The sequence below is a fragment of the Ranitomeya imitator genome, chromosome 3 (assembly GCF_032444005.1).
Source record: "Ranitomeya imitator isolate aRanImi1 chromosome 3, aRanImi1.pri, whole genome shotgun sequence".
NCBI classification, from domain to species: Eukaryota; Metazoa; Chordata; class Amphibia; order Anura; family Dendrobatidae; genus Ranitomeya; species Ranitomeya imitator.
Window position 1 is genome coordinate 670057662 of NC_091284.1, and position 27733 is coordinate 670085394.

Here is a 27733-nt window from a genome sequence, read left to right on the forward strand (position 1 = left end):
ACTACATGGCTGGGCAATATACTACGTGGCCATGCATATTCTAGAATACCCCATGCGTTACAATCGGGCCACCATCTAGTTATATATAAATACACACAGTGCTGCGATGCAGTGTCTATATAAGAGATGTCCTGCAGTGTGTATACAGATAAACCTGCTTATATAAATACAGTATATATCTTTAAAAAAAAAAAAATATATATATATATATATACACATATGTATACAGTGATGCAATGCAGCGTGTATATACAGTAGTAACATGAGATGCGATGCTGCATGTATATATGTAGATATAAGCCTGGCTGCAGTGTACCTCCGGCCCCTCGCACTGTGCCCCCTGGCTCCAGCAGTATGGTGGGCATGTGCTTCCCCCCCGCCAGCCTCCGCCCGCTCCCAGCTGTAGCCCCAATGCTCCGGGGATGAGCCGCTGCCAATCAGAGCCGGCTGCCTCCTTGTGTGGAGGGTGGGGGTTATTGTTCCCTCTCCTGATTGTGAGAAGCTGCCGGGCTTCCTTATTCCTACAGCCAGGGTGGGACCTGCCAGTCAGCGCTGTCAGCGGCCACAGCTGCTTCCTGCCACCAGCGCCGACCACCACATCCCCGGCTCAGCCCGTAGAGTAGGTGCCCGGCGGGCGCTCAGCCTGGAGCCCCTATGTACGACGACATGTACATCCATGGATTCGAGGACTCTGAGGTGGTGAGTGGCTGTAATGTCCCGGCACCTCAGCACGGCTCACCCTGGCCCCGCTAATGGGCACATTCAACAGATCCACCCGCCACCTCCTCCTGTGCCCACACTATGGAGGGCACACTGCAGAGCTGCCATACTGTGCAAGCAGTGTCCCTACAGCACACAGCACAGTCATCTATATACACACATTTTATATATATATATATTACATACTGCATAGTGAGGCTCATATATATATATAACATAGTAACATACAGTATAGTCAGGCTCATATATATACATATATATATTGTGTGTGTGTGTAAGCTACACAGATGGCATACAGTTCAAGTAGTGTCTTTACAGCATACAGTATAGTCAGGCTCATATTATATACATATATACATATATATATATATATATATATATAATTACACAGATAACATACAATATATGTTGTGTCCCTATAGCATACAGTATAGTTAGGCTCATATATAAGATGCACAGATAACACCTACAGTACTGTATAGGATAAGTATATATTATGCATGTACCATATTCCATATATCACACTAATAAGAGCAATCTTCATAAACAATAAGCATATATGTACAACTTACCATTATATACTCCTGCACATGGCATGTATTATAATAAAGCCACACCCCAGTGTATATACAGTATGCAATTATTTATATAAGAAATACACACAAATGACTTACACACAGTAATATATATATATATATATATATATATATATATATATATATATAGTATACGGTATAATTTATGTATTTACTATGTACCATCGTGTACATATACTAAATTACAAAAGAGACCTAAATACATCTTTTTATACATATGTAACAGTCATATATATATGGAATATATATATATATATTTGTACCATAGCAGATATATTCCATATAACTATCCCATTATATTACATACACCTGGATAATTAGACAGTACTACCAGTACCTCACTTGCATGTCATCTACATGTGCCATAATGCATATATACATAATATAAGATACATAACGCATATAGTGTAATCTTATCCTGTATGGATGTACTTGCACAGGAACGCTCCATGCTGTATATAATATCACCATACCATGATATACTACAAGTAAATTTTTAAATTAAACTCTACAGTATTACTGTGATATAAAGAGAAGTAAATGATATTTTCTTTTTTCTTGGAGTCTGTGGCTGTGATCACACATAGTGCTTCTCTGGTGCCAGACAGACATATCCGATCAGAGTAGGAATCATTATTATATGCCAGTGGTCACAATGTTCATCTCCAGATCAGAAATCCTGTAAAAATGTTCTGATTTCCAGGAATGAATAGAGCTGGCCATCACAGCAGATCCCAGTGTGTTTTACGGTGTAGTAAGTAACTGTCAGTTCTAGTAAATGTGTAATGGAGCGGACGGTCCAGTGTTGTGGCATCAGGTACTGGATCCAGTTACACAGTTGGTTTAGTTATACAGTGAGCAGTTGTACAAGCGAGTCACATTTTCATTACACAGTAATAAGAATCCATCTATCGTTGTGTTGTAGTCTGTGTCAGCGGTGCTGGGTGTATACTGTATATGTGTTCACCATCTTCAGTGCAAATGGAATGAATCGTATGTTGCAACGAGCCACAGAAACCTAAGAATGAGCCGGGCCCTTGTCACTTGTGTGAAGAAATATAAGTGTATTATTAAATATGGAGAAGTGTTCTACAATAGACATCTTGAATTTCTCTATTTGTGTACATAGATTGCGCATAGTCTGTACACGGCCTCCTTATATGCAGGTGACGCTCCATTTTCTCTGTTCTGCACTATTAATGCTTCTCCTAAGCTCCTTCCAACTTGTATATGTACATTATTTTTACCTGTCTCTTCATATTCCTATATATTGGTATGTATTTTATATACAAAAAAAAAGTTGCACTTCGTCATGCTAAAGCATGCAGGCATGGAATATATGAAATCTGAAGAGCAATACTGCTATGGATAATAAGAAAAAATTGAGACGCTTAGCACATAATTTGGCCAATTTATGCATGCCCAGCAACCAACGACAAGGTGGTCTCACACTGCTGGGACCCTACGTGTCTAGTGTGAATACCTCAAGGCTGAATTTGAATTCCTGGGTAAATGTGAATACCTCTCTCCAAAGCCGGTATTTGTGGGTAGGTAGGATACTGCTGTCATTAAAACCACCACATGTATGGTATGAACCTGTTCACATTAGCCTGGAAGTGCCAGTCAGTCTTTTGTTATTTCTATATTGGTATGGAACAAATGTTCATGGCATTCCTGCACCCATACCTCCATACGTCTTTTACTACTCTGCATTTCTTCCATATGAAATACATTACTGGCATTCAGGATCTGATTTTGGAGTCCCCTATAGCCTGTGATACTGCCATACAGAATGGCCATGTGTTCAGCAATGGTAACAGCAGGTTGATTTTGCAAAGCTATTAAAACCTTTATCTACTTAATTGGGAGCTATATAAATGGGATTGTACATGTGAGAGGAATCAGAGTTCCCTTTTATATCCCTGTTCCAATCATGTCAGTCTCAAGATTTTACAAGCTGGTATATGTAGAGCTGTGATTCTCACATTATAGAGCTTCTTATGTTGCCCCCATGCCTACCTATTACATAGGAGGAATCTCGTGGTCATAGGTAATTTAGTTTTCCAAATGCAGTTGAAATTATCCGTCAGCGGGTCTTTGCTACCATATGACCACAGCTTAAAGAAGCGGCAGGGACCCTGATTCCAAAGTGTAGCTTGCTGTGCTTTGTGCTGTACAGTTTAAAAAAATTTTTTTTTTTTTTTTAGCTGCATCCATGCTAGTCCTCTCAAATTACAGCTTTTGCTACATAGTCCTCGACATTCATGAACTCTGGCTATCCCCGCTCCCCAGCATTGATTAAGATGAGCCTTCTGCATTTGACAGCTTTCTATCTACAATTTGCAATCAGCGGTGGGGGTGGATTCGACAGCTCTTCATTGAGAAGACTAGCAGAGCTGTAGCAGATAATATGGTGACTTTTTTTTTTTCAAACTACAGCCATAATCCCAGTAAGTGACACACAGCTGGAATCGGGGTATTTGTTCCATTTTAAATTTATTGTTCTTTTTCCATCATAGGAACAGAATAACAAAAAATAACTGAAGTTCTAGATCCCTGACATGTTGGACACCAACATCACCCGGCGGACCCTAATGACTTTAATGTATATGGCAGTGCCGTCCTTTTTAATATATTTGTGTCGCCGTGTTATGGCATACACACCCTAAATCATGCCCTCAATCAACATGAGGGCTCATGAAGAGGCAGGGGAAATTTGGCCTATGCCCCCAATTGCGGTATGTGTATCATGGCACACCGCGCATTGTTTTCTGAAATATATAAAATGTCGCATTCGCTGTGTTCTGTTAATGCAGTGATGCTTGGTGAGGTGCAGGATGGTACATCCATACTTACACTGCGGATTTCATTGTTTATTAACAGGATGATGTTGGGCACCTTCTGGCAATGGTCAGGGTTAATTTTTTTTGGCTTGTTTCCGCATTCTGACTCGGTGCCATAGGGGAATGAACTGCATATCCCCAGGGTGTCTTGCCCGTCCTACAGGCTGTCACATAGCAGATCTATGTTTACCATAATGAAGAGAATATTGCTTGTTTTTTTGCTGCTTGTACTGGGGATGCCATTTTTTCTTGTTTCTTCTACAGTACATTGTAGGAGGTTACAGAGCTTCACATACATTATATATAACACTGCATTTTCTGCTGTTATTTATTGATATAGAGCACACTTGTTATGGCAATGTGCATGGTTTGATTGAAACTCCGAAATAACAGCCTTTTCCTTCACCAGACCTAACACAAAAGGGCTTGTCCTAGGGTTGTATCTGTACGAGACCTCAACCTGGTCTCCCTCAATGCTCTCGTTCCGATGATCTCCCGGACCCCCATGGTCTCTACTTTCTGGTTCTGTCTCCACACACTGAAAATGCCTGTCTGCAGCTTTGACCTGATAACGAGCGGATGGAAAGAAGTTTTCTCTGCTATTTATTAGGACAATGGAATAGATACATCCAGTAGCTACTTATCTCCTGTAAAAATAAAGGATGCCCTCACTTTGTTTCTGTCGCTCCCCTGGGTGTTACATTTGTTTATTTTTTTAAATCCACCATACTGTTCCAGAGATATTTGGCTTTTGACTTAAGGTACCGTCACACTCAGCGACGCTGCAGCGATATAGACAACGAGCCGATCGCTGTTTAGGTCGCTGTAGAGACGTCAAACACAATTACTCCAGAACAATGCAGGAGCGATCCAGTGACGTAACGGCGACTCACTTATCGTTCTCGCTGGTTGTTAGCTCCATGTAAAACATTGCTGGCATACACGCCGACCTGACGACCAAATAAAGTTCTGGCCTTCTAGCTCCGACCAACGATGGCACAGCGGGATCCAGATCACTGCTGCGTGTCAAACACAACGAGATCGCTATGCAGGACGCTGCAACGTCACGGATCGCTGTCGTTCTCGTTGGAAAGTTGCTGAGTGTGACGGTACCTTTAGTTCTAGTTCCTGTGGTCTTTACTAAGGGGACGCTATTATGGAGGACAATCTAAACACATACCCCTAGAGAAGACTATGAGCCATGGCCCCTATGTAAAGACAATAAGAATTGGCTCTAAATAGAGAGGTCTGAAACCGTATAAAAAAAAAATAACTTGGGAACAATGAGAATGAAATAAGAGCAAAACTGGATACTTTTGACTTGCTGACACTTCCTTTTTAAGACTTACCGTATCTATCGTGAGTGTTTATCAATGGTGAAAAAGAACTTTGGCCCCAAGGCTGGTGTTCCATATGCCAGGCTTAATGAGGGGCGTGTAGGAATAGGATGCGTCAAAATCATTAACGAATTCTGCAGATATAATTAGTGGTGTTTGCCTCCTTGACTGCAGTAGAAGCAATGGAGAGATGGGGTTCAATTTGCTGCTGAAGATACCAGAAGATGAAACCAGGAGACCAAGGATATTTCTGTGAGGTTTATTGTCAGTGTTTCAAAGTTAGCAAACTTCTTCATCAGGACAAACCTCAAAATCACATCACAATTTTGTGGTTTGTCCTGATGAAGTTTGCTAACTTTGAAGCATGTTGACAATAAACTGCACAGAAATATCATTGGTCTCCTGACTTTTCCAGGTGATAAAACACTCATTGTAAGAAAACAGCACACAGCCTAATAAGTGGCAAATCCCTGAAATTCGTGTCTCTACCGTACTTCATTCTGTCCTTCGATTATATAGCAAAAACTTGCTGACAGATTACCCAAATTTAAAGTCAACATGTCACTAAGTTTTGTGTAGCCTGAACCATGGGAACCATGAATCAGAGCCTGTTTGCAGCCATCTATGTTCCACTCTGAAATGTCATAGCGTTTTAGAGAAAACATAGTTTGAAAAGTCAGTCAGGTATGATAAGGATAGACCTGACTAGTCCACTCGGCCTGTCTAGAGAGTGCAGCCTCACTCCATGCAAATGTATGAGTGAGGCCAGCGGCGGACACATTGCATGTGCAGCCGATACGGCTGCACCAAGGCCCGGAGGGGGAAGGGGGCCTCTGCAGGGTGACTAACACTGAGGGCAATCAGGGCCTGTTTATCCAGCCCTGAGGGGCCCCTGGCTAGTTTGCCCTCATGTGCGGCGGGCTGCGAGTGATCCCTGCAGCTTCACTGCCTACAGGAGAAAATGGCAGCAGAGCGAAGCTGCAGAGATTCGTCCTGAGCTTCCTGGCCGTCCTTCCTGTCTGACAAAACAGTGCGGCTGGATAACTACAGCAATCAGCACTCGACTGTGTCAGACAGAAAGCTGCCGGCGACAATGATGCTGCGGCTGCCAGGGAACGTGTGGGGGAGTTGAGTGATGCTGTGTGTGTGTATGTATGTGTGTAGATGGTGGAGATGTTGTGTATAACATACAGAGAGGTGAGTGGTGTGTGTGTGTGTATGTAGGTGGTGTAGAAGGCAATTACGGGGGTGTGTGGGAGAAAGCAATGATGGAGGTGGTGGAAAGGGCAATGATGGGGTGGTGGGGGAGAAGGCAATGATGGTGGTGGTGAAAAGGACAATGATGGTGTGGTTGAAAGGGCAATGATTGAGGTGGTGCAATGGGTATTGATGGGGATGGTGGGGGAGAAAGCAAAAATAGAGGTGGTAGAAAGGGCAATGATGGAAGTGGTGGGGGAGAAAGCAATGATAGAGGTGGTGGAAAGTGCAATTATGGGGGTGGTGGAGGAAAAGGCAATGATGGAAGTGGTGGAAATGGCAATGATGGGGACGGTGGGGGAGAAGGCAATGATGGAGGTGGTGGGGGAGAAGGCAATGATGGAGGTGGTGGAGAGAACAATGATGGGTTGGAGGAGAGAACAATAATAGAGGTGGTGGGGGAGGGCAATGATTGGGGTGGTAGAGAGGGCAGTGATGTAGGTGTTGGAGAAGGCAATGATGAGGTGATGGCTGGGGAGGGCAATGATTAGGGTGGTGGAGAGGTCAGTGAGGTAGGTGGTGGAGAGGGCAATGATGGGTTGGTGGAGAAGGCAATGATGGAGGTGATGGCGAGAGCAATGATGGAGGTGAGGGAGAGGACAATGATGGGATGTGGAGGGAGGACAATAAGGGTTTGGGACGGGAGGAAGGGGGAATTATAATGGATTTATGAACAGTAGGAGGGGGAGGAGGACATTAGATATGGATGTAAAATGAATTGGGTGATGGAGGAGGGTGCTAAGTCAACAACGCTTACAAAACACTAAGCAAGATGCCAATGTGTCTTTAGCGTTTCCAATGACTTCTATTGTATGCATACAAGTGCTTCTCACAAAATTAGAATATCATCAAAAAGTTAATTTATTTCAGTTCTTCAATACAAACAGTTAAACTCATACATTATATAGAGTCATTACACACAGAGTGATCTATTTGAAGTGTTTATTTCTGATAATGTTGATGATTATGGCTTACAGCTAATAAAAATCCAAGATAATGACTTTTGGGTTTTCATTGGCTGTAAGCCATAATCATTAACAGAAATAAAGACTTGAAATATATCACTCTGTGTGTAATGACTCTATATAATATATAAGTTTCACTTTTTGTATTGAAGAACTAAAATAAATAAACTTTTTGATGATATTCTAATTTTGTGAGAATCACCTGTATAAGACTTTTCCTAGCGGAGAGCACCTGAAGAATGGACATGTCACTTCTTTTCAATGTTTGTGCCTTTGAAAGCTGGTAGTGTCCTCTGTGGTGTCCTGCACGGTGTCACACAGATTCTGTGCAGTCCTTTAAACACTTGAGATCTTGTCAGCACAGGATTGGGTGATTCTCCTTGCTGTGTGCAGAAATGAGGATAGACAACACTTGCGTCAGGGCAGTCCGTATCCCGGAGATTTTCCTTTTGTAGATGTCATGGCTCAGTATATTTTCGGTGCATTCACCACTTGTCATGGGGAAAAAAAAGTCTGGCTGAAGCTGCAGTTAATTTTCTAATGGTCATTACTCATCTCCCATGTCTATTGTACAGCAGATCTGCAGTCGGAGGCTCTATACTTCAGTGAATCCTCTGACAAATCAGTCTGGCTGCTTGTACTACGGCTGATCCCTGGCAGCATTCAGTTCTATGCGATTAACTCAAATACAGAACAAAATATTGTTACATGGGGATTGTTCTGACATAGTCCACCATGTGTAGTGAAGCCTCTTTTGCTATCTGCTTTACAGTTTTCCCTTACAGAGGATAACAGCTGAAGTCAAAGGGACTACTATTTTATGCTGCAGATTTTCTACAAGGAAAATCCACAGCAAATACAGAGCTTGTGAAGATACCAAGTCGGTTAAAGGGACTCTGTCACCTGAATTTGGAGGGAACAATCTTCAGCCATGGAGGCGGGGTTTTCGGGTGTTTGATTCACCCTTTCCTTACCCGCTGGCTGCCTGCTGGCTGCAATATTGGATTAAAGTTCATTCTCTGTCCTCCATAGTACATGCCTGCGCAAGGCATGCTCTATTATTAAAGGGACACTGTCACCTGAATTTGGAGGGAACAATCTTCAGCCATGGAGGCGGGGTTTTTGGCTGTTTGATTCACCCTTTCCTTAGGCTAGGTTCCCATTGCGTTAATGGGACCGCGCTAACGGACAGCGTTGCATGGCGAAATTAACGCCGTGCAATGCGTCCGTTAGCGCGCCCATTCACAGCAATGGGGACGCGCATCACTAGCGCGTGCCATTTTTGGCACGCGCTAGCGATGTGCCGGTGTTTTGTGGCGCGCCGCGGACGCTGCTTGCAGCGTCCGAGGCGCGCCCGAGGTCCGTTCCCCGCTCTCGCAGATCAGAGATCTGCGAGAGCGGGGACGTTTAACACGACCCCTTTTAAAACATTGCGTTAGCGCAATCCGCTAGCGCTAGGCGCTAAACGGATTGCACTAACGCAATCTGAACCTAGCCTAACCCGCTGGCTGCATGCTGGCTGCAATATTGGTTTGAAGTTCATTCTCTGTCCTCCGTAGTACACGCCTGCACATGCCTGCAATCTTGCCTTGTGCAGGCGTGTATTATGGAGGACAGAGAATGAACTTCAATCCAATATTGCAGCCAGCATGCAGCCAGCGGGTAAGGAAAGGGTGAATCAAACACCCAAAAACCCCGCCTCCATGGCTGAAGATTGTTCCCTCCAAATTCAGGTGACAGTGTCCCTTTAACACTAAAATTGAATTGTTTTGTAATGCTTTTTGGTGCTTACCCGCTACTGTAATTTTTCAACGCTTACTTGTTATCATATTTTGTTCTACGGTATAGAGGCATTATTTTATCTAAATGTGTGTATTGTCTGTATTAATAAAGCTATACCTTTTAATATAAAAAAAGATAACACTCCTTGATTTAGCGTGCAGCTTAATAAATTGCTTACTTGATCAGTATGTTTATTGCAAAAATAAACAGCATCAACAAGTTACAAAACACTAATTGTGGGATCCTGACATTCTAGTAGTTCATTGACAATTTAAATTTAGAGAAAGGTTTACATTGTGTAAAACTGTAACTGAAAAAGGTTTGGCTGTTTTCACGACTCCCGGGTATTACTGCCATGGGGAGCACTGCACAGAGTAGCAAGGGAGCTGAGCAAAGCGCCGGGTTACTAACCAGATAACAACCAGGACCTGAACCATGTGACAGTGGGAGGTGGTCGAGGGGCGGAGCAAGATGCCGGGGCGCTGAGAAGATATACACAGGAGAGTAGTCAAACAAGCCAAGATCAGAAACAAGAGATCAGGAGGTACCAAAGGAGAGAGACGGGATTGTCAGAAGGGAAGCCAGAGGTCAGAAAACCAAAAGAACAAACAAGCAGAGTTAGCACGGAGAGCAAGGAAAACTATTGCAAGCCAAGCACACACTCCAGGGGTCAGGCACACAGACAAGATGAACGTATAGCTGACAGGGAATCCTAGTCTGGAGTGAGTATAAATACCCCTCCCAGATAGAAAAGGAGGCAAAATTAACCCTGAGAGAACAGGACATTAACCATGTCCTAACCATGACAGGTGTATTGGTGGTAGAAAACTCAACTTTAATGATCAGTGTCAGGCAGCTGCTGTTAAGGCAAATAAAATGATGGGATGAATTAGGAATCTATTAGTAGGTGTTTGTAATGTAATCTGAGAGCAGCATGATGTAGAGACAGAGACCCTGATTTAAGAGATGTATCACGTACTGGGCTGCTTGTTGTGGTTTCAATAAAATCAGTGTTTTATCAGCAAGATATTATCACTACAGGACTAGGCGTCTCATGCTTCGTAGTCAACTGTTCTGTGTAGCCCAACCTACACCACTGACTAGTAGTTTTTTTTCCTTATGCACAAAGAAAGCAATCAGTGTACACAGCTCAGGATTCAGAGAACTGGTAGATCTGCTGGAGATAAAACCGTAATTTTATCAGAACTGCAGCAACAGCCCAAGGTCTTTGCCCCTATATTATGTTGCTGTCAGATTATATAGTAAAAACCTGGAAACGGATTCCCTTTAAGAGTCATAGATACAAGTGCTTCTCATTAAATTAGAATATCATAAAAAAGTTAATTTATTTCAGTTCTTCAGTACAAAAAGTGAAACTCATATTATATAGAGTTATTACAAACAGTGATCTATTTCAAGTGTTTATTTCTGTTAATGTTGATGATTATGGTTTACAGCCAATGAAAACCCAAAAGTCATTAAGTAATTTAGAATAATTAACAAAAACCTCCTGAAAAGGCTTCCTAGACATTTAAAAAGGTCCCTTAGTCTGTCTCAGTAGGCTCCACAATCATGGGGAAGACTGCTGACTTGACAGATGTCCAGAAGGCAGTCATTGACACACGCCACAAGGAGGGTAAGCCACAAAAGGTCATTGCTAAAGAAGCTGGCTGTTCACAGAGTGCTGTATCCAAGCATATTAATGGAAAGTTCGGTGGAAGGAAGAAGCGTGGTAGAAAAAGGTGCACAAGCAACCGGGATAATCGCAGGATTGTTAAGAAATGGCCATTCAAAAATTTGGGGGAGATTCACAAGGAGTGGACTGCTGCTGGAGTCATTGCTTCAAGAGCCACCACCTTTAGACGTATCCAGGACATGGGCTATAAGTGTTGCATTCCTTGTGTCAAGCCACTGATGACCAATAGACAACGCCAGAAGCGTCTTACCTGGGCCCAGGAGAAAAAGAACTGGACTGTTGCTCAGTTGTTCAAGGTGTTGTTTTCAGATGAAAACAAATTTTGCATTTCATTTGGAAATCAAGGTCCCAGAGTCTGGATGAAAAGTGGAGAGGGACACAATCCAAGCTGCTGGATGTCTAGTGTGAAGTTTCCACAATCAGTGATGGTTTGGGGAGCCATGTCATCTGCTGGTGTATGTCCACTGTGTTTTATCAAGACCAAAGTCAGCACAGCCATCTACCAGGAAATTTTAGAACAGTTCATGCTTCCCTCTGCCAACAAGCTTTTTGGAGATGCAAATTTCATTCTCCAGCAGGACTTGGCACCTGTCCACACTGCCAAAAGTGCCAATACTTGGTTTAAAAACAACAGTATCACTGTGCTTGAATGGCCAGCAAACTCGCCTGACCTTAACCCCATAGATAATCTATGGGGTATTGTCAAGAGTAAGATGAGACACCAGACCCAACCAGGCTCGGACTGGCCCACCGGAGAACCGGAGGATCCTCCGGTGGGCCCTGGCACTGACACCTGCTGGCAGGGCCCCCACTGCTCCAGGGCCCCCCCTCCGCCCGCCTTGAAGGCGATACTCACCCTGCTCCAGCGATGGTCTCGGCGTCTGCACTGCAGCTCGTCCTGAACGAGCGGTCACGTGACACCGCTCATTAAGGCCATGATTATGCGCATATTCATGACCTTAAATGAGTGGTGTCACATGACCGCTCAAGCAGGAAGAAGGTGCTGCGCCGGCGCCGCCGCCTGGAGTCGGGACAGAGCGCGAGGGATGTCGGCACGGCCGTGCAGTGGGACAGGTGAGTATGAGGGACGGGGGGGGGGGGATGAAGGAGGACATAAGCCGGCGCGCCGAGCAGGAGCGGGTGCGGAGAGATAAGCCATGCATGCATACAGTAACAGGGGAGAATATAAGCCATGCATACAGTAACGGGGGAATATAAGCCATGCATACAGGGGGGAATATAAGCCATGCATACAGGGGGAAATATGAGCCATGCATACAGGGGGGAATGTAAGCCATGCATACAGGGGGGAATATAAGCCATGCATACAGTAACAGGGGCAGAATATGAGCCATGCATTCAGGGGGGAATATGAGCCATGCATACAGGGGCGGAATATGAGCCATGCATACAGGGGCGGAATATAAGCCATGCATACAGGGGGGAATATAAGCCATGCATACAGGGGGGAATATAAACCATGCATACAGGGGCGGAATATAAGCCATGCATACAGGGGCGGAATATAAGCCATGCATACAGGGGCGGAATATAAGCCATGCATACAGGGGCGGAATATAAGCCATGCATACAGGGGGGAATATAAGCCATGCATACAGGGGGGAATATGAGCCATGCATACAGGGGCGGAATATGAGCCATGCATACAGGGGGGAATATAAGCCATGCATACAGGGGGGGGATATGAGCCATGCATACAGGGGGCGGATATGAGCCATGCATACAGGAGGAGGGAATATGAGCCATGCATACGGGGGGGAATATGAGCCATGCATACAGGTGGGGGGGATATGAGCCATGCATACGGGGGGAATATGAGCCATGCATACAGGAGGGGTGAATATGAGCCATGCCTACAGGTGGGGGGGAATATGAGCCATGCATACAGGAGGGGTGAATATGAGCCATGACTACAGGTGGGGGGGAATATGAGCCATGTATACATGGGGAGATATGAGTCATGCATACAGGGGGGGGTAATATGAGCTATGTATATGGGATGGGAGGGAGATGAGCCATGCATACAGGAGGGGGGTCATTATACAGTATGGAGCATCATGTGTGGCCGTTATACAGTATGGAGCATCATGTGTGGCCATTATACAGTATGGAGCATCATGTGTGGCCGTTATATAGTATGGAGCATCATTTGTGGCCATTATACAGGATTGAGCATTATGTGGGGCCATTATACAGTATGGAGAACTGTGTGGCCATTATACAGTATGGAGCACTATGTGTGGGTGGTCATTATACAGTATGGAGCACTGTCTGGCCATTATACAGTATGGAGCAATGTGTGGCCATTATACCCATTATACACTATGGAGCATCATGTGTGGCCATTATACACTATGGAGCATCATGTGTGGCTATTATACACTATTGAGCATCATGTGCGGCCATTATACAGTATTGAGCATCATGTGCGGCCATTATACAGTATTGAGCATCATGTGTGGCCGTTATACAGTATGGAGAACTGTGTGTGGCCATTATACAGTATGGAGCATCATGTGTGGTGGCCGTTATACAGTATTGAGCATCATGTGTGGCCGTTATACAGTATTGAGCATCATGTGTGGCCATTATACAGTATGGAGCACTGTGTGGCCATATTTTTGTTTGCTTATAATTATTGTATATAAAACAGTGCGATCAGCAGTGCTAAATGGCCGCGGTTGGGACGTGGATATGGGTGTGACTAGTTGTGAAATGGGTGTGGTCAGAGACGTGGCCTAAAATTTGCCTCCTTCCCTTCTTCAAAAGTTGGGAGGTATGGTACCGCATCTGCCAGATCATATAAACCTATAAAAAAATGTACAAGACAGACCTCAAAGTATAAACAAATACCAAAACTTTATTAGAAGTACAATTACAAGAGAACACCATTGATGGTGATGTATACCAGTGGTAGTCCCCCGGAAGAAGGCACACGCAGCCGAAACGCGCGTAGGGGACGTGGCACCATCAGACCTGAGGTAATGTAGATGTATTTTTTCGCTATATATCTTGCCACTTTGGGGTTATATTATTGCCGATTTTTGTCATGATATGCCACTTGGCGCAATGACTATGGCATGATATGTGAGATCTATATATGTGGCAGAAGGGATTGTGTGTATAATACATGCCTGCCTCAGGTCTATGGTGCTTTTTACCACTGGTATACATCACCATCAATGGTGTTCTCTTGTAATTGTACTTCTAATAAAGTTTTGGTATTTGTTTATACTTTGAGGTCTGTCTTGTACATTTTTTATAGGTTTATATACTGTTTGTACGGGACCGTTATGGTTATAGTATCTCCTAACGGACACAGGGGTTAATTTTGGGATCTAACCTGTGTGTTGTTTGCCTTTTATTGGTAAATCTGCCAGATCATGGCAAGTGCTGCAAATCCCATAGGGAATGAATGAGGCCGAACGCAGTGTTGCCATAAGTGATCCGTTACGCGGCAGATGCAGAAAAACTGCCGGATCTGCTGCAAAAGGCGACTTTCACATCAGTGATTTTTGCCAAAGTCAATGCCGATAGTGTCATACTCACCAAAGGGGGAGGCAGCACTAAAAGTGCCTAGGGCAGCAGAAACTCTAAATACGGCCCTGAGGGGCTACATTATATTCTGTGGGGGGACTGCATTATACTCAGGGTACTACATTGTATTATGGGGGGTTACATCATACTATATGAGGGGTTACAGTATACTATATGGGGGGGCTGCATTATATTCTGTGGTGGGGCTGCATTATTCTCTCAGGGGACTACATAATATTATGGGGGCTACATCATACTATATGAGGGGGCTACTGTATACTCTATGGGGGGCTGCATTATATTCTGTGGTGGAACTGCATTCTCTCAGGGGACTACATTATATTCTGTGGTGGGTGGCATTATACTATATGAGGGGGGCTGCATTATACCCTATGGGTGCTACATTATAGCCTATGGTGGGGACTGCGTCATACCTGAGAGGGTTGCATTATATTTTGTGGGGTGCTGCATTATATTCTATGAGAGGGGACTGCATTATATTTTATGAGGGGGCTACATTATATTCTGTGAGGGGGCTACCCCAACCCTTGCTACATTATTAAGACATGAACTACCTTATATTATACCCTGATATGAGCGCTTTTTACCGCACAATTGGTGGTCTTGTATCTATTTCTATGTAGCTACATAGTGGGCCCCAAGAATGATTTTCTCTGGTGGGCCCAAGGTGCTCCAGTCCGACGCTGGACCCAACAATGCAGACGAGCTGAAGGCTGCTATCAAAGCAACCTGTGTTTCCATAACACCTCAGCAGTGCCACACTGTGATGGTTCTAAGAGGGAAAACGGAAAGTGGACCCTCTAGACTGCGACAACGAACCCCCCACGGACAAGCTGACCTGATAGACCGCCCCCTATACAGGGAGAGTTAGGGGCAGGCCCGTGAGGGACTATCGCCACGGAAGCTGGAGGACCTGGACGGGAGAAGACCAAGAAGAGGCAGAGACAGTAGGACCACAGGATAAGGAGAGCACTGCAGGGACACTGCAGAACTGGCTGGTATACAGGGACAAAAGGATAGCGGGAACACTGCAGCAACACAGACACTGCCGAAGCACTGCAGAGGTACAGGGACTGACGGAGGTACTGCAGCGGTACGGGGACTGACAGAGGTATTGCAGTGCCACAGGGACTGACGGAGGTACTGCAGTGGTACAGGGACAGACGGAGGTATTGCAGGAACACAGAGACAGGCAGGATACCGGAAAGACAGGATTAACCCAAAGTCAGAGGGAACGGACTCACAGAAACCAAGGGCGGCCAGGAGCACTTGAAGGAACAAATGATCACCAGGCACAGAGGGACGGCAGGAAGCAGTTTAAATACTTTAAGGCAGCGTGGCACTTCCGGGTACCAGTCCTCCAGAACCATAGAGAGGACGATAAGGAGCGCCGACTTCCGGGTACTAGGCCTCCAGGACCATAGAGAGGACGAAAAGTAGCGCCAGCAGAAGATTAGAAGTGTGCGCGCGCATGAGAAGCAGAGGCCGGGAGGGAGCGCAGAGGGGAAGAAGCTGCAGAAGGAGAGGCACGCCGGGATGCTGAAGGCAGGTAAGTATGACATGGCTGAGGAGGCGGCAGCAGCGGTATGATACACAGGCTGATCGCCTCCATGCCACGCTGCATTGATGCAGTAATTGATGCAAAAGGAGCCCCGACCAAGTATTGAGTGCATTTACTGAACATACATTTCAGTAGGCCAACATTTCGGGTTTTAAAATCATTTTTCAAGCTGGTGTTATAAAGTATTCTAATTTTGGGGTTTTTATTGGCTGTAAGCCATAATCATCAACATTAACAGACATAAACACACGAAATTGATCACTCTATTTGTAATGACTCAAAAAGATACCCCCAATACTATCCCCATAGTCGTATAAAAACACACAGAAAAAAGTCGTCAGTGTCTTCTTGTGAACTCATATTCCCTGTTTGACAGCACCATGAGCTTGAGAAAGTTCTCCTGCTCTCGGTGCAGTCAGACAGTTCCTGGGAGTTCACAGCCAATAAACTCACTTCACCCTTCTGACGTCAGCGCGAACGCGGTGGGAAGATTTGTGTGTTTTATACGATATGACTATGGGGTTAGTAATGGGGGCGTCTTATTGATGCCTCTCCATTACTAACCTCAGGGCTTGATGTCACCTGACAATACAAAGGTGACGTCAGTCCCCCCGAACTATCATCCCACTTGCCACCGCTACAGGGCAAGTGGGAAGAGCGAGGCTAAGTGCCAGAATTGGCACATCTTAGAGATGCGCCTTTTTTGGGGCAGCTCAGAGCTGATGTTTTTAGCCAGGGGGGGCAGTATCCATGTCCCCTTACTAGGCTATTAATATCAGTCCGCAGCTGTCTGCATAACCCTGGTTATGAACTATAGGGGGACCCTGTGTCATTTTTCTTAGGATCCCCCTTTTTAATAGCCAGTAAATGCTAAGTATACAGCTGTGAGTTGATATTAATAGCCTGGGAAGTTCCATTGTTATTACCCCTTTCCCAGGCTATAAACATTGGCCTCCAGCCATCGCCTTTCCCTCTGCTGGTTAAGAAAATTACGCGGGAGCCCACTCCAGTTTTTTCAGAAAAATAATCTTTTATTAAATACATGTATAGTAAGCTGCACACACTGCACTACTTGTATATGTCACTGACCTCTATATATCTGCCTATTCTATGTGTATTTACTGTGTGTAATCCATCTATTCTATTCTGTCAGCTCCTGCTGTGATTTTACACTACGCGGCTGCTGAATTGCTGGCTTTTCTTCTATCTATCTATCTGTGTGTGTATGTCACAGACATCTATATTTTCTATGTCTATATATCTTGTTTATCTATTCTATTCTAACCTGGCACGCTGTTATATTACTGTACACGGCACATGAATTGCCGGCTTTTATTCTCTCCATCTATCTACAGTTGTGTTCAACAGTTTACATACCTCAGCAGAATGTTTGCTTTCTTGGCCTTTTTTTCAGAGAATATGAATGATAACGCCAAAACTTTTTTCTCCACTCATGGTTAGTTGTTGGGTGAAGCCATTTATTGTCAAACTATTGTGTTTTCTCTTTTTAAATAATAATGACAACCCAAAACATCCAAATGACCCTGATCAAAAGTTCACATACCCTGTGATCAATCCTGAAAAAACGGGCGGAAAAACAAACAAAACAGAAATGTTGATAAATGCCAAGCACTTATTAGGTAACAATGGGCGATAATCAGTCAGGATTTGGCCCAGATGCTGATATCCCGCTGCCCGGGCGAATTACACAGGTATTGCAGGAGAAACACTGTAAATATTTAGTCTCTGCATAAACTTGATGTTTTTGTCAAAAGTTTGAAAACCTATAAAATGTTCATACATCTACTTCAGTAACCATAGAAACATCTGACTAAAGATCTAAAAACAGCAAAGCAGCAAACTTTATAAAAATACTAAAGTTTGTGTTGGTCTCAAAACTTTTGGACACGACTGTAGAACATTGCAAAGTACATTCCTGGTAGTTTGTGCTCATTTCCATTCTCACCTTTCTTTTATTGCTTGTTTCTCCCTTATGTCATATACTTCCCTCGCTATATATAAAACTGTCATATTTTATGTTGACAGTTTTCCGGATGAGACCTGTAATTGGTATCTACAGAAGGCGGCGGTGACATACCTGCTCTCATTTTATATTCTAGAATCCTTGTAACTGGATTTCCTTTGTGCTTGTCTTGCGCTACCCTACTTTTAAGACAACTTAACTAATGATTTGTAGGTTTCTTATCTACAGTGATACACAATCTATTCTATTCTATTCTATTCTGAACACCTTCCTGAGACAAATGAAACGTTGGTTTCAAGCAAGCATTTGCAAAACTGGTGATGGCTATATTATATTGATAGATGAGGACAGAGCGTGCTAATTAGCCGTGCTCTCGTTTATGGAAATTTATGAACATCTCTTATGCAAAGACACATTCTTTTGCATACAATGTAGTTTATTTGAAACCTTTCTCTCTCTGTTTTTCAACATTTCCTCCTTCTTGTATCTAATCCCATTCCCAACCTAATCCCTACAGTAAATCATGGATTCTGTGAAATTCAAAGCATGTCCTCTTCAGATATAGAGGATCAGAACAGGACTTGCTCAGTGGCACTGCATGCTGTCTAATAAAAAATTGGGCAGCACACAGACATTGACACAGAAGTGTGAATGTGTCCTAACACATTTGAAACCCATCTATCCCAGCCTCAATGTTTCACAATAAAAGACAACTGACCCATAAGCCTCATTTGACCCATAAGCCTCATTCAGATGTTCATGTGGCATGGTTCATGTCTATGATACATTGACTGGCCAAGCATCTCCAGACTAGAAGTTGATAGGCTCATGTATTCTTATGAGGCATCAAGTTTGGGACGGGAAACTCATGGCTAGCCTAGCCCATCACAGTCCATACATGTCTAAGTGAGGCTTTTTTTTTTCTTTTTTCTATATAGCGCCAACATATTTCGCAGTTCTTTACAGTTTTGCGCACATTATCATCGCTGTCCCCAATGGGGCTCACAATCTACATTCCCTATCAGTATGTCTTTGGAATGTGGGAGGAAACCGGAGTGCCCGGAGGAAACTCACACAGTCACAGGGAGCACATACAAACTCCTTGTAGATGTTGTTCTTGGTGGGATTTGAAGCCAGGACTCCAGCGCTACAAGGCTGCAGTGCTAACCACCCTGAACAAATAATTTCCTTTGTCTTGTGAAGCAAACAACAAACAGGACAAAATAACTGACAACTTATTTTATGCATAACTAATCACCCCCGCTAAAGTCAGTACTCTGTAGAGTCTACTTTTGCTGCAATTACAGCCGCAAGTCGCTTTGGATAATTCTCCATGAGCTTTCCACATCTTGCCTAAGAGATTTTTGCCCATTCCGCAAGGCAAAACTGCTCCATCTCCTTCAAGTTAGATGGTTTCCTCTGATGAATAGCAATCTTCAATTCTGACCATGGATTCTCAATTGGATTAAGGTCGGCTTTGACTAGGCCACTACAAAACACACGCATTTCATCTTAAACCACTCGAGTATTGCTTTTCTAGTATGCTTTGGGTTATTGTCTAGTTGGAAGGTGAACCTCCATCCCAGTCTCAAATCACTGCAAGACTAAAACAGAGTTTGCTCAAGAATATCCCTGTATTTCACTCCATCCATCTTCCCCTCGGATCGAACCATTTGTTACGGATCTGCAACTCAGGACTAGGGTAGAAGGGGGAACAGCTGACCCTGTACTAGGACTAGGCTGAAACCCTACAATGGAGTGGGAGACCTATTCCTTGTGAATAGACCCACTGACGTTTCCTAGGCTAAACTCGAACGAAGACCTGCAGGTAGAGGGGGAAGGATGTCCCTGAAAGATCTAGGGACTGGGAACAAAAACAGGTAACCTCCTAGTAGGAAAATAGAGGAAGCTGCAGAAACGGATTAACAACCATAAACAAAACTGGCAGAACTAGACATCCCAGAACTGCACAAGATCAAACACAGAAAGCTAACCAGGCACGAAGCCAGAACACTAGCGGATTAACACTGTTGTCCAGCAAGGACTGGGAGGCAGGTGCTTGGTAATAAAGGATGCACTCACCTGACTTAGGACAAACCCAGCACCAGAGGAAAAAGACCAGGAGCCTGACATCCACAGCAAGATGGCGGATGGTTAAAATGAAATAAATTCTAACACCATTTTCTCTTTCCCTGCTGCTGAAAAACATCCCCTAAGCATGATGCTGCTGCCACCACTATGTTTCACTGTGGAGATGGTGTTCATGGGATGATGAGCTGTGTTTGTTTGGCGCTAGACATAGCGTTTACCTTGGTGGTCAAGAACTTAAATCTTGAGATCACAGAACCTTCCTCCATACATTTGGGAATTCAAAATGAGCATTATAATTCTTGTGCATAAGTAAAGTCTTTTTTTTCTGTCCACTCTTCCATAAAGGCCATCTCTATGGAGTGTACAACTTATTGTGGTCATATGGACAGATACTCCAGTCTCTGCTTGGGAACTGTGCAGTTCATTCAGGGTTACCTTTGGTCTTTGTGTTGCATCTCTTAATTTTTAATGCCTTCCTTGTCTGGACTGAGCGTTTTGGTGGGCGGCCCTCTCTTGGCATGTTTGTTGTAGTATCATGATTTTTCAATTTGATGGGGGATCATCACAGATTGGGATTTTTTTTATAGCCCAACCCTGACTTGTACTTCTAAGCAACTTTGTCCCTGAATTGTTTGGAGATCTCCTTGGCCTTCATGGTGTTGTTTGGTGATGCCTCTTGCTCAATGGTGTTGCAATCTCTGTAGCCTTTCAGAAAAGGTGCGTACATACTGACAGACCATGTGACATTTAGATTGCACACAGGTGGACTTTCTGTCACTAAGCATAAGTGACTTATGAAGGTAATTGCTTGCACAAGAAATTTTTAAGGGGCTTCATAGCAAAAGGGGTGAATACATATGCATATGACAGTTTTTAAGCTAGGAGAAAACCCGGAAGGGAGAAAGACAGCACAATAGACCCTTATCTGGGTAAAAGTTTTTTAGAAAGGAATGTGCACTGGCTTGTTCACCTGCTTGGGTTGTGTGCACACAACCACTGAAAGAGATTTAGGCTGTGGAAGACCCATGGAGAACAAATCAAAAGGCACTGGAAACAAAGGTTAAACCATAGGCTGCCCGTTCCTGTCTCTTCATCCTTTGTAGTCAGCGCAGTTTAACCCATTTGTTTCTAGTGCCTTTTCATGGCAATTTTTAGTTTAGTTTTTAGTTATTTGATCCCATAAATTTAATTTATGCCTATACTTCTCTAGTCACCTTCCACGACAGCCACTTTGGAGGTTGTCTTCCCCGCCCTAATAGGGGACAGGAACACAAAGAGATTATGATTAAATACCCCTCCCCTTTCTGCAACACCAATGTTTTCCTGTTTCTATGGGGTATGAAGAGGATCTGAAGGGGCTGCCGTGGCCGGTGATCGGAGCTCCACACATACCTAAATAAGCCGGGCAACTGAGGTCGGGCTCCCCTCCTCGGATGCTGCTCCCGTCTCCTCGCTTCGGTGGGACTCGGGACCTTCACCGCTCCTCCTCCGCCTCCTTTGGGGGTAATGCGGGGCGGTGAAGTGCATACTGGGGGCCTCTTGTAGCCCCCCGGTTTCCTCCTCCCCGCTGCACGCTGGAGGTGGCGCGCATCTCGGGCAGAGGCTCCGGCCGTCAGGGTTACTTCCGGGTGAACGCGCGTCACTTCCGGGTCATTCAGGTGCATTCCACAGTGGAGCAACGGCCGGCGTTCTTAATAGCGGCGGATGGCACTACCAGGCAGCATTACCGGGGCGTTCTGGAGCTGACCCCCCAATTGGGCAACATGGGGAGGAGGAGCACAATGACGCTGGCCCAATGATCCATTTAAAGAGATCAAGGTGGCAAGGTAAGCCTGTTTGACAGTTACTATTGTAATGGACATGGACGGTGACAGACCCCCTAGCTCTGCATCTGCAGAACTCAGCGTTCCCCCTCCTACCGTAAGTAGCAGGTGTCGGGCCCAGCTATCCTGCATTTCATATATATATATATATATATATATATATATATATATATTCCTAAGTGGCTTAGCAAACTCTTTTTCTCTCATAGGGAGAAAAGGTTTCTGATCCTAAAAGGTCAAGCCGCAAATGTAAAGTGTGTGCAGCCAGACTCCCATCTACATATGGGAAAAAGCTCTGCCAGTCCTGTACAGGTGAGGTCCTACGCACTGAACAACCCTCGCTTCTGGATAGCATCAGATCCCTCATTAAAGATGAGGTCCATTCTTCTATGGCTAACTTCTCCCAGATCAAGGTGCCGCAACCACCTCCTCCTAAAAAAAGGAAAAAGGCCCCGGTAGAATCCGATCCAGACTGAGGAGAAATTCAATCCTCGGGTTCGGAGGATGCCTGGAAAATGAGGCTCCACTTCTACCCCCACCTTTAAACCAGAGAACAAAAAATACTATTTTAATTCTGAGGACATGGGTGACCTAATCAGTGTAGTAAGATGCACCATGGGGGTGGAGGATGAAGAAGTTACGCTCATGGTACAGGATGAGATGTTTGAGGGTCTAAAGCCCAAAGATCAGAAGGGCTTTCCAGTGCATAAGAATATAGAAAATCTAATTCTGCATGAATGGGACATCCCTGAAAAAGGTCTGACTGTTCCGTCAGAGCTAAAGAACCGGTGTCCCTTGGATGGGGATAACTCCTTATGGGAGACCCCGAAACTGGATGTACAGGTGTCCAGGGTAACTAAGAAAACAGCCCTTCCCTTTTGAGTACTCTTCTCAACTCAAGGATCCGATGGATCGAAAGATAGAGAGTTTATTAAAGAAGTCCTGGGACACCTCCACAAATTTACTAAAGTCTAACATAGCCTCCACTTGTGTGGCCAGATTCCTGTTCGTCTGGTTACGCAAACTTGAGGATCATTTGACACAGGGCACCCCAAGAGAGGAAATCTTAGACTCCCTCCCCCTGCTACAGAAAGCAACTTGGTTCCTAGCCGACGCCTCGGCGGAATCTGTCCGCAAAAGCTGCCGTCCTCTCCAACTCATCCAGGAGAGCACTTTGGATAAAGTCCTGGGGAGGCGATTGCATCTCCAAGTCCAAATTGTGTAGCATACCCTTCCAGGGTCATAATGTATTTGGACCCATTCTGGATGATATCTTGGATAAGACAGCAGATAAAAATAAATCTCTCCCTGAACAGAAAATTCCTTTTTTCGCCCCTCCCGTGACCAATCTGCACAGAGAGGAAAAGGCAAAACAGGGAGATGGAGTTATCCCAAAGGAGGCAGGGGCAAGAACATCCTGGCCCCTCAGGCTCAACAAACCCAAATAAGTAATGACGGTGCTCCGGTCGGGGGTCGACTCTCACTCTTTTTCACCAAGTGGCAGTCCATCTCCACAAATCAGTGGGTCCTTCCTACCATACGAGAGGGACTAAAAATAGAATTCGAGAGTCCACCCCCACAATGCTTAAGAATAACCTCCCTACAAACCCCACACCTCCAGAGCTCCTTATTGAAGGATCTACAAAAACTACTCCAATCAAATGTGATCTCGCAGGTACCAAAACTGGAAGAAGGATGTCATTATTCACGTCTCTTTATGATAACAAAGCCGTCGGGAAAGAACAGAATTATTATAAACTTAAAACCATTAAACAAATCAGTCCGGTACAGGAGATTCAAAATGGAAACAATCAGATCAGTAATCCCCCTCATTGGACAAAATTGGGTGATGGCGACTGTGGATCTGAGGGATGCGTACTACCATGTACCAATCCACCCAGAACACAGAAAATTCCTCAGATTCGCAGTCTCCCAGGGGCAGCAAATCGAACATTTCCAATTCAATGTCCTCCCCTTCGGCATCTCATCGGCTCCACGAGTTTTCACAAAAATGATGGCGGAAGCAATAATCTTCATCCGTCAACAGGGAATATGCATCGTCCCGTATTTGGACAACTTTCTTATTATGGCACCATGTGCCCCTCGTCTGGAAACAGACGTGTCAAAAACCGTGGAGATCTTACAATCCCTGGGTTGGATCCCAAATCTAGAAAAATCAGAAGTCCATCCCTCCACAAGGAGGACATTTTTGGGGGTGCTACTAGACTCGGAAGAGAGGACATCGTTTCTACCCAGAGATCATCAGATCAACCTTGTCCGCAAAGTAGCCAAATTCAGAAGCCAGCGAGCACTGACCCTCAGAGAGTCAATGTCTGTGCTAGGATCCCTGACCGCATGCATCCAAGCGGTTTCCTGGGCTCAGGCTCACACGCGAATACTTCAGACTTACGTGCTTCTATATTCCAGAAGATGGCAGGCTGTTGTGAGTTCTGTTTTTGGGCTCCCTCTGGTGGTTACTGATGGTACTGGGTGATTTGTGTTCTGCTGTCTCTGGTGTCCACCTGTTCTATTAGGATTTGGGAGTTTCCTATTTAACCGGGCTTTCTTGTCATTTCCCCGCCGGCTATCAAGGTTATCAGAGTGTTTTGTTACCTCAGCTTCTGGCTTCAGTAATCTTCAGGACAAGCTAAGTTTTTGATTTTCTTGTTCCACGTTTTGCTTTATTTTTGTCTTGTCCAGCTTGCATATAATTGTTTCTTTGCTGCTGGTTGCTCTAGTGGGCTGTAATTGCTCCTCATGTTCCATGAGTTGGAACATGAGTTCAAGTAATTACAGGATGGTTTTTTGAAGGGTTTTTTGCTGACCGCGCAGTTTACTTTTGTATCCTCTGCTATCTAGTTTTAGCGGGCCTCATTTTGCTGAATCTGTTTTCATACTGTGTATGTGCCTTCCTCTCATTTCACCGTCATTATATGTGGGGGGCTGCTATTTCTGTGGGGTATTTCTCTGGAGGCAAGAGAGGTCTGTGTTTCTTCTAATAGGGGAAGTTAGATCTTCGGCTGGTGCGAGACGTCTAGGATCAACGTAGGCACGTTCCCCGGCTATTGTTATTTGTGTGTTCAGGTTTAGGGTCGCGGTCAGCTCAGGTTCCATCACCCTAGAGCTCGTTGGTGCTTGTCCTTTTGTGATTCCCTGCCATTGGAATCATGACAGCAGGCTCCATTGAATCAAATAATTCTTCTCCCTGGCCATGTAAAATCGGCTCTAAAGTGGTGGATAAATTACCAAAATCTTCAGAGAGGGGTCAGCTGGGATCAGTTTCCCCTAAAAACACTCCGCTCAGTTGCCAGCAAAAGAGGCTGGGGTGCAGTAGTAGACGGTTTCCACTTTCAGGGACGATGGGCATCAAATATCAGCAGCAGTTCCTCGAATCTAAAAGAACTAAAAGCTGTGGAAGAAGCCCTAAAGGTGTCATCTGCACTGATCAGAAATCACGTACGTATTTACTCGGACAACATGACCACAGTAGCCTATCTACGACACCAGGGGGGAACAAAATATGCCGGTCTGAAGGAAATAGCTGCAAGAATATTCTTCTGGGCAGAGAAAAACCTTCTGTCAGTCACAGCGGTACATCTGAGGGGGTTAGACAACACTCAAGCAGACTTCCTCAGCAGGAAGGACATACATCCGGGAGAGTGGTGTCTAGACCAAACAGTGTTCCAGTCCCTAATCTCAAAATGGGGTACTCCAGAGGTGGATCTATTCGCCAATGGGCAAAATGCGAAGGTGGAAACATTCTTCTCCCTTTACCACACGGACAGGGCGCAGGGAATAGATGCCTTCTCACAACAGTGGACGTTCAACCTCGCATATGCCTTTCCACCCATTCCCATGCTGGCGAAAACTCTACAAAAGATCAGGACAGACCGAGTTACCACAATCTTGATTGCCCCATTGTGGCCCAGGAGGAGTTGGTACAGTGCCCTATTAGACATAACTTTGGAAGGTCCCTACCTTCTACCTCAAAAAGTAGATCTCCTTCACCAGGGTCCCCTACTGCATCCGGACCTGCGCAAATTGAACTTGGCGGCATGGCTACTGAAGCCAGAATTTAAAAGCCAAAGGACTCTCGGATGAGGTGATCCAGACCCTCCAAAAAAGCAGGAAGGCGGTAACTAATGCCATCTATACTAAGGTCTGGAAAAAAATTGCGTCCTGGTGCTCCCCGGAAACTCCAGACCTCTTCAATCCTAATATAGCGCGAATCTTAGATTTTTTACAGAAGGGCTTAGAAATGGGCCTTACCCCTAGCACATTCAAAGTGCAAGTATCGGCCCTTAGTAGCTTTTTTTATTTAAATTTAGCCAGCCATCGCTGGATGAAGCGCTTTATGACAGCAGCATCCAGAATTCGTTCTACGCTCCGGAGTAAGGTGCCTTCCTGGGACCTCAATTCTGTGCTTAATGGTCTAACCCAGGATCCATTTGAACCCCTGGATTCTATAACCATAAAGAACTTAAAGGTACTGTTACACTAAACGACTTACCAACGATCACGACCAGCGATACGACCTGGCCGTGATCGTTGGTAAGTCGTTGTGTGGTCGCTGGGGAGCTGTTACACAGACAGCTCTCTCCAGCGACCAACGATCAGGGGAATGACTTCGGCATCATTGAAACTGTCTTCAACGATGCCGAAGTCCCCAGGTAACCAGGGTAAACATCGGGTTACTAAGCGCAGGGCCGCGCTTAGTAACCCGATATTTACCCTGGTTGCCATTGTAAAAGTAAAAAAAACCAAAAACAGTACATACTCACATTCCGATGTCTGTCACGTCCCCCGCCGTCAGCTTCCCGCACTGACTGTGTCAGCGCCGGCCGTAAAGCAGAGCACAGCGGCGATGTCACCGCTGTGCTCTGCTTTACGGCTGGCGCTGACAGTCAGTGCAGGGAAGCTGACAGCGGGGGACGTGACAGACATCGGAATGTGGGTATGTACTGTTTTGTTTTTTTTTAACTTTTACAATGGTAACCAGGGTAAATATCGGGTTACTAAGCGCGGCCCTGCTCTTAGTAACCCGATATCTATGCAAAGAAAAAAGAAAAAAAGCCAGCTCACCATATCCAGCAGAGCACGGAACCAAGTCCTGACACGATGCGAACCAATGGAAAAAAAAAAAAACCACGATGTTCCAGCTCCAAAAGGTAAAATAAACAAACTTTATTGGGAAAATATAAAAACATGAAAAATCATGAGCTCCATGAAGACAACACCATGACCTGCGTGAGTTTGGCTACGCGTTTCGACCGGAAAGGTCTTTGTCAAAGCACATCTACCAAGATTCCTGTAAGAATACAAAGAACCCTTCTGCCAATCAGATAACTACAAAAAGGTCACATGTTTAACCCCTTCCCGACCCATGACGCCACGTAGGCGTGATGAAAATCGGTGCCAATCCGACCCATGACGCCTATGTGGCGTCATGGAAAGATCGCGTCCCTGCAGATCCGGTGAAAGGGTCAACTCCCATTTCAC

General features: G+C 44.8%; 1 protein-coding gene across 2 annotated transcripts in view; it reads left to right on the top strand.

The window, feature by feature from the left end:
* Window positions 1-27733, top strand: part of CACNB3 (calcium voltage-gated channel auxiliary subunit beta 3) — a 236927-nt gene that overhangs the window by 67822 nt on the left and 141372 nt on the right. Inside the window, exon 1 of one of the 2 annotated variants that reach the window (XM_069758334.1) lies at window positions 499-699. The exons of the other annotated variant lie outside the window; for it this stretch is intronic. Within the exon in view, the coding sequence (XP_069614435.1) occupies window positions 655-699 (45 nt within the window). The 5' untranslated portion in view covers window positions 499-654. Of the gene's footprint in view, window positions 1-498; window positions 700-27733 lie in introns of those variants that run through there. 2 annotated transcript variants of the gene reach the window in all.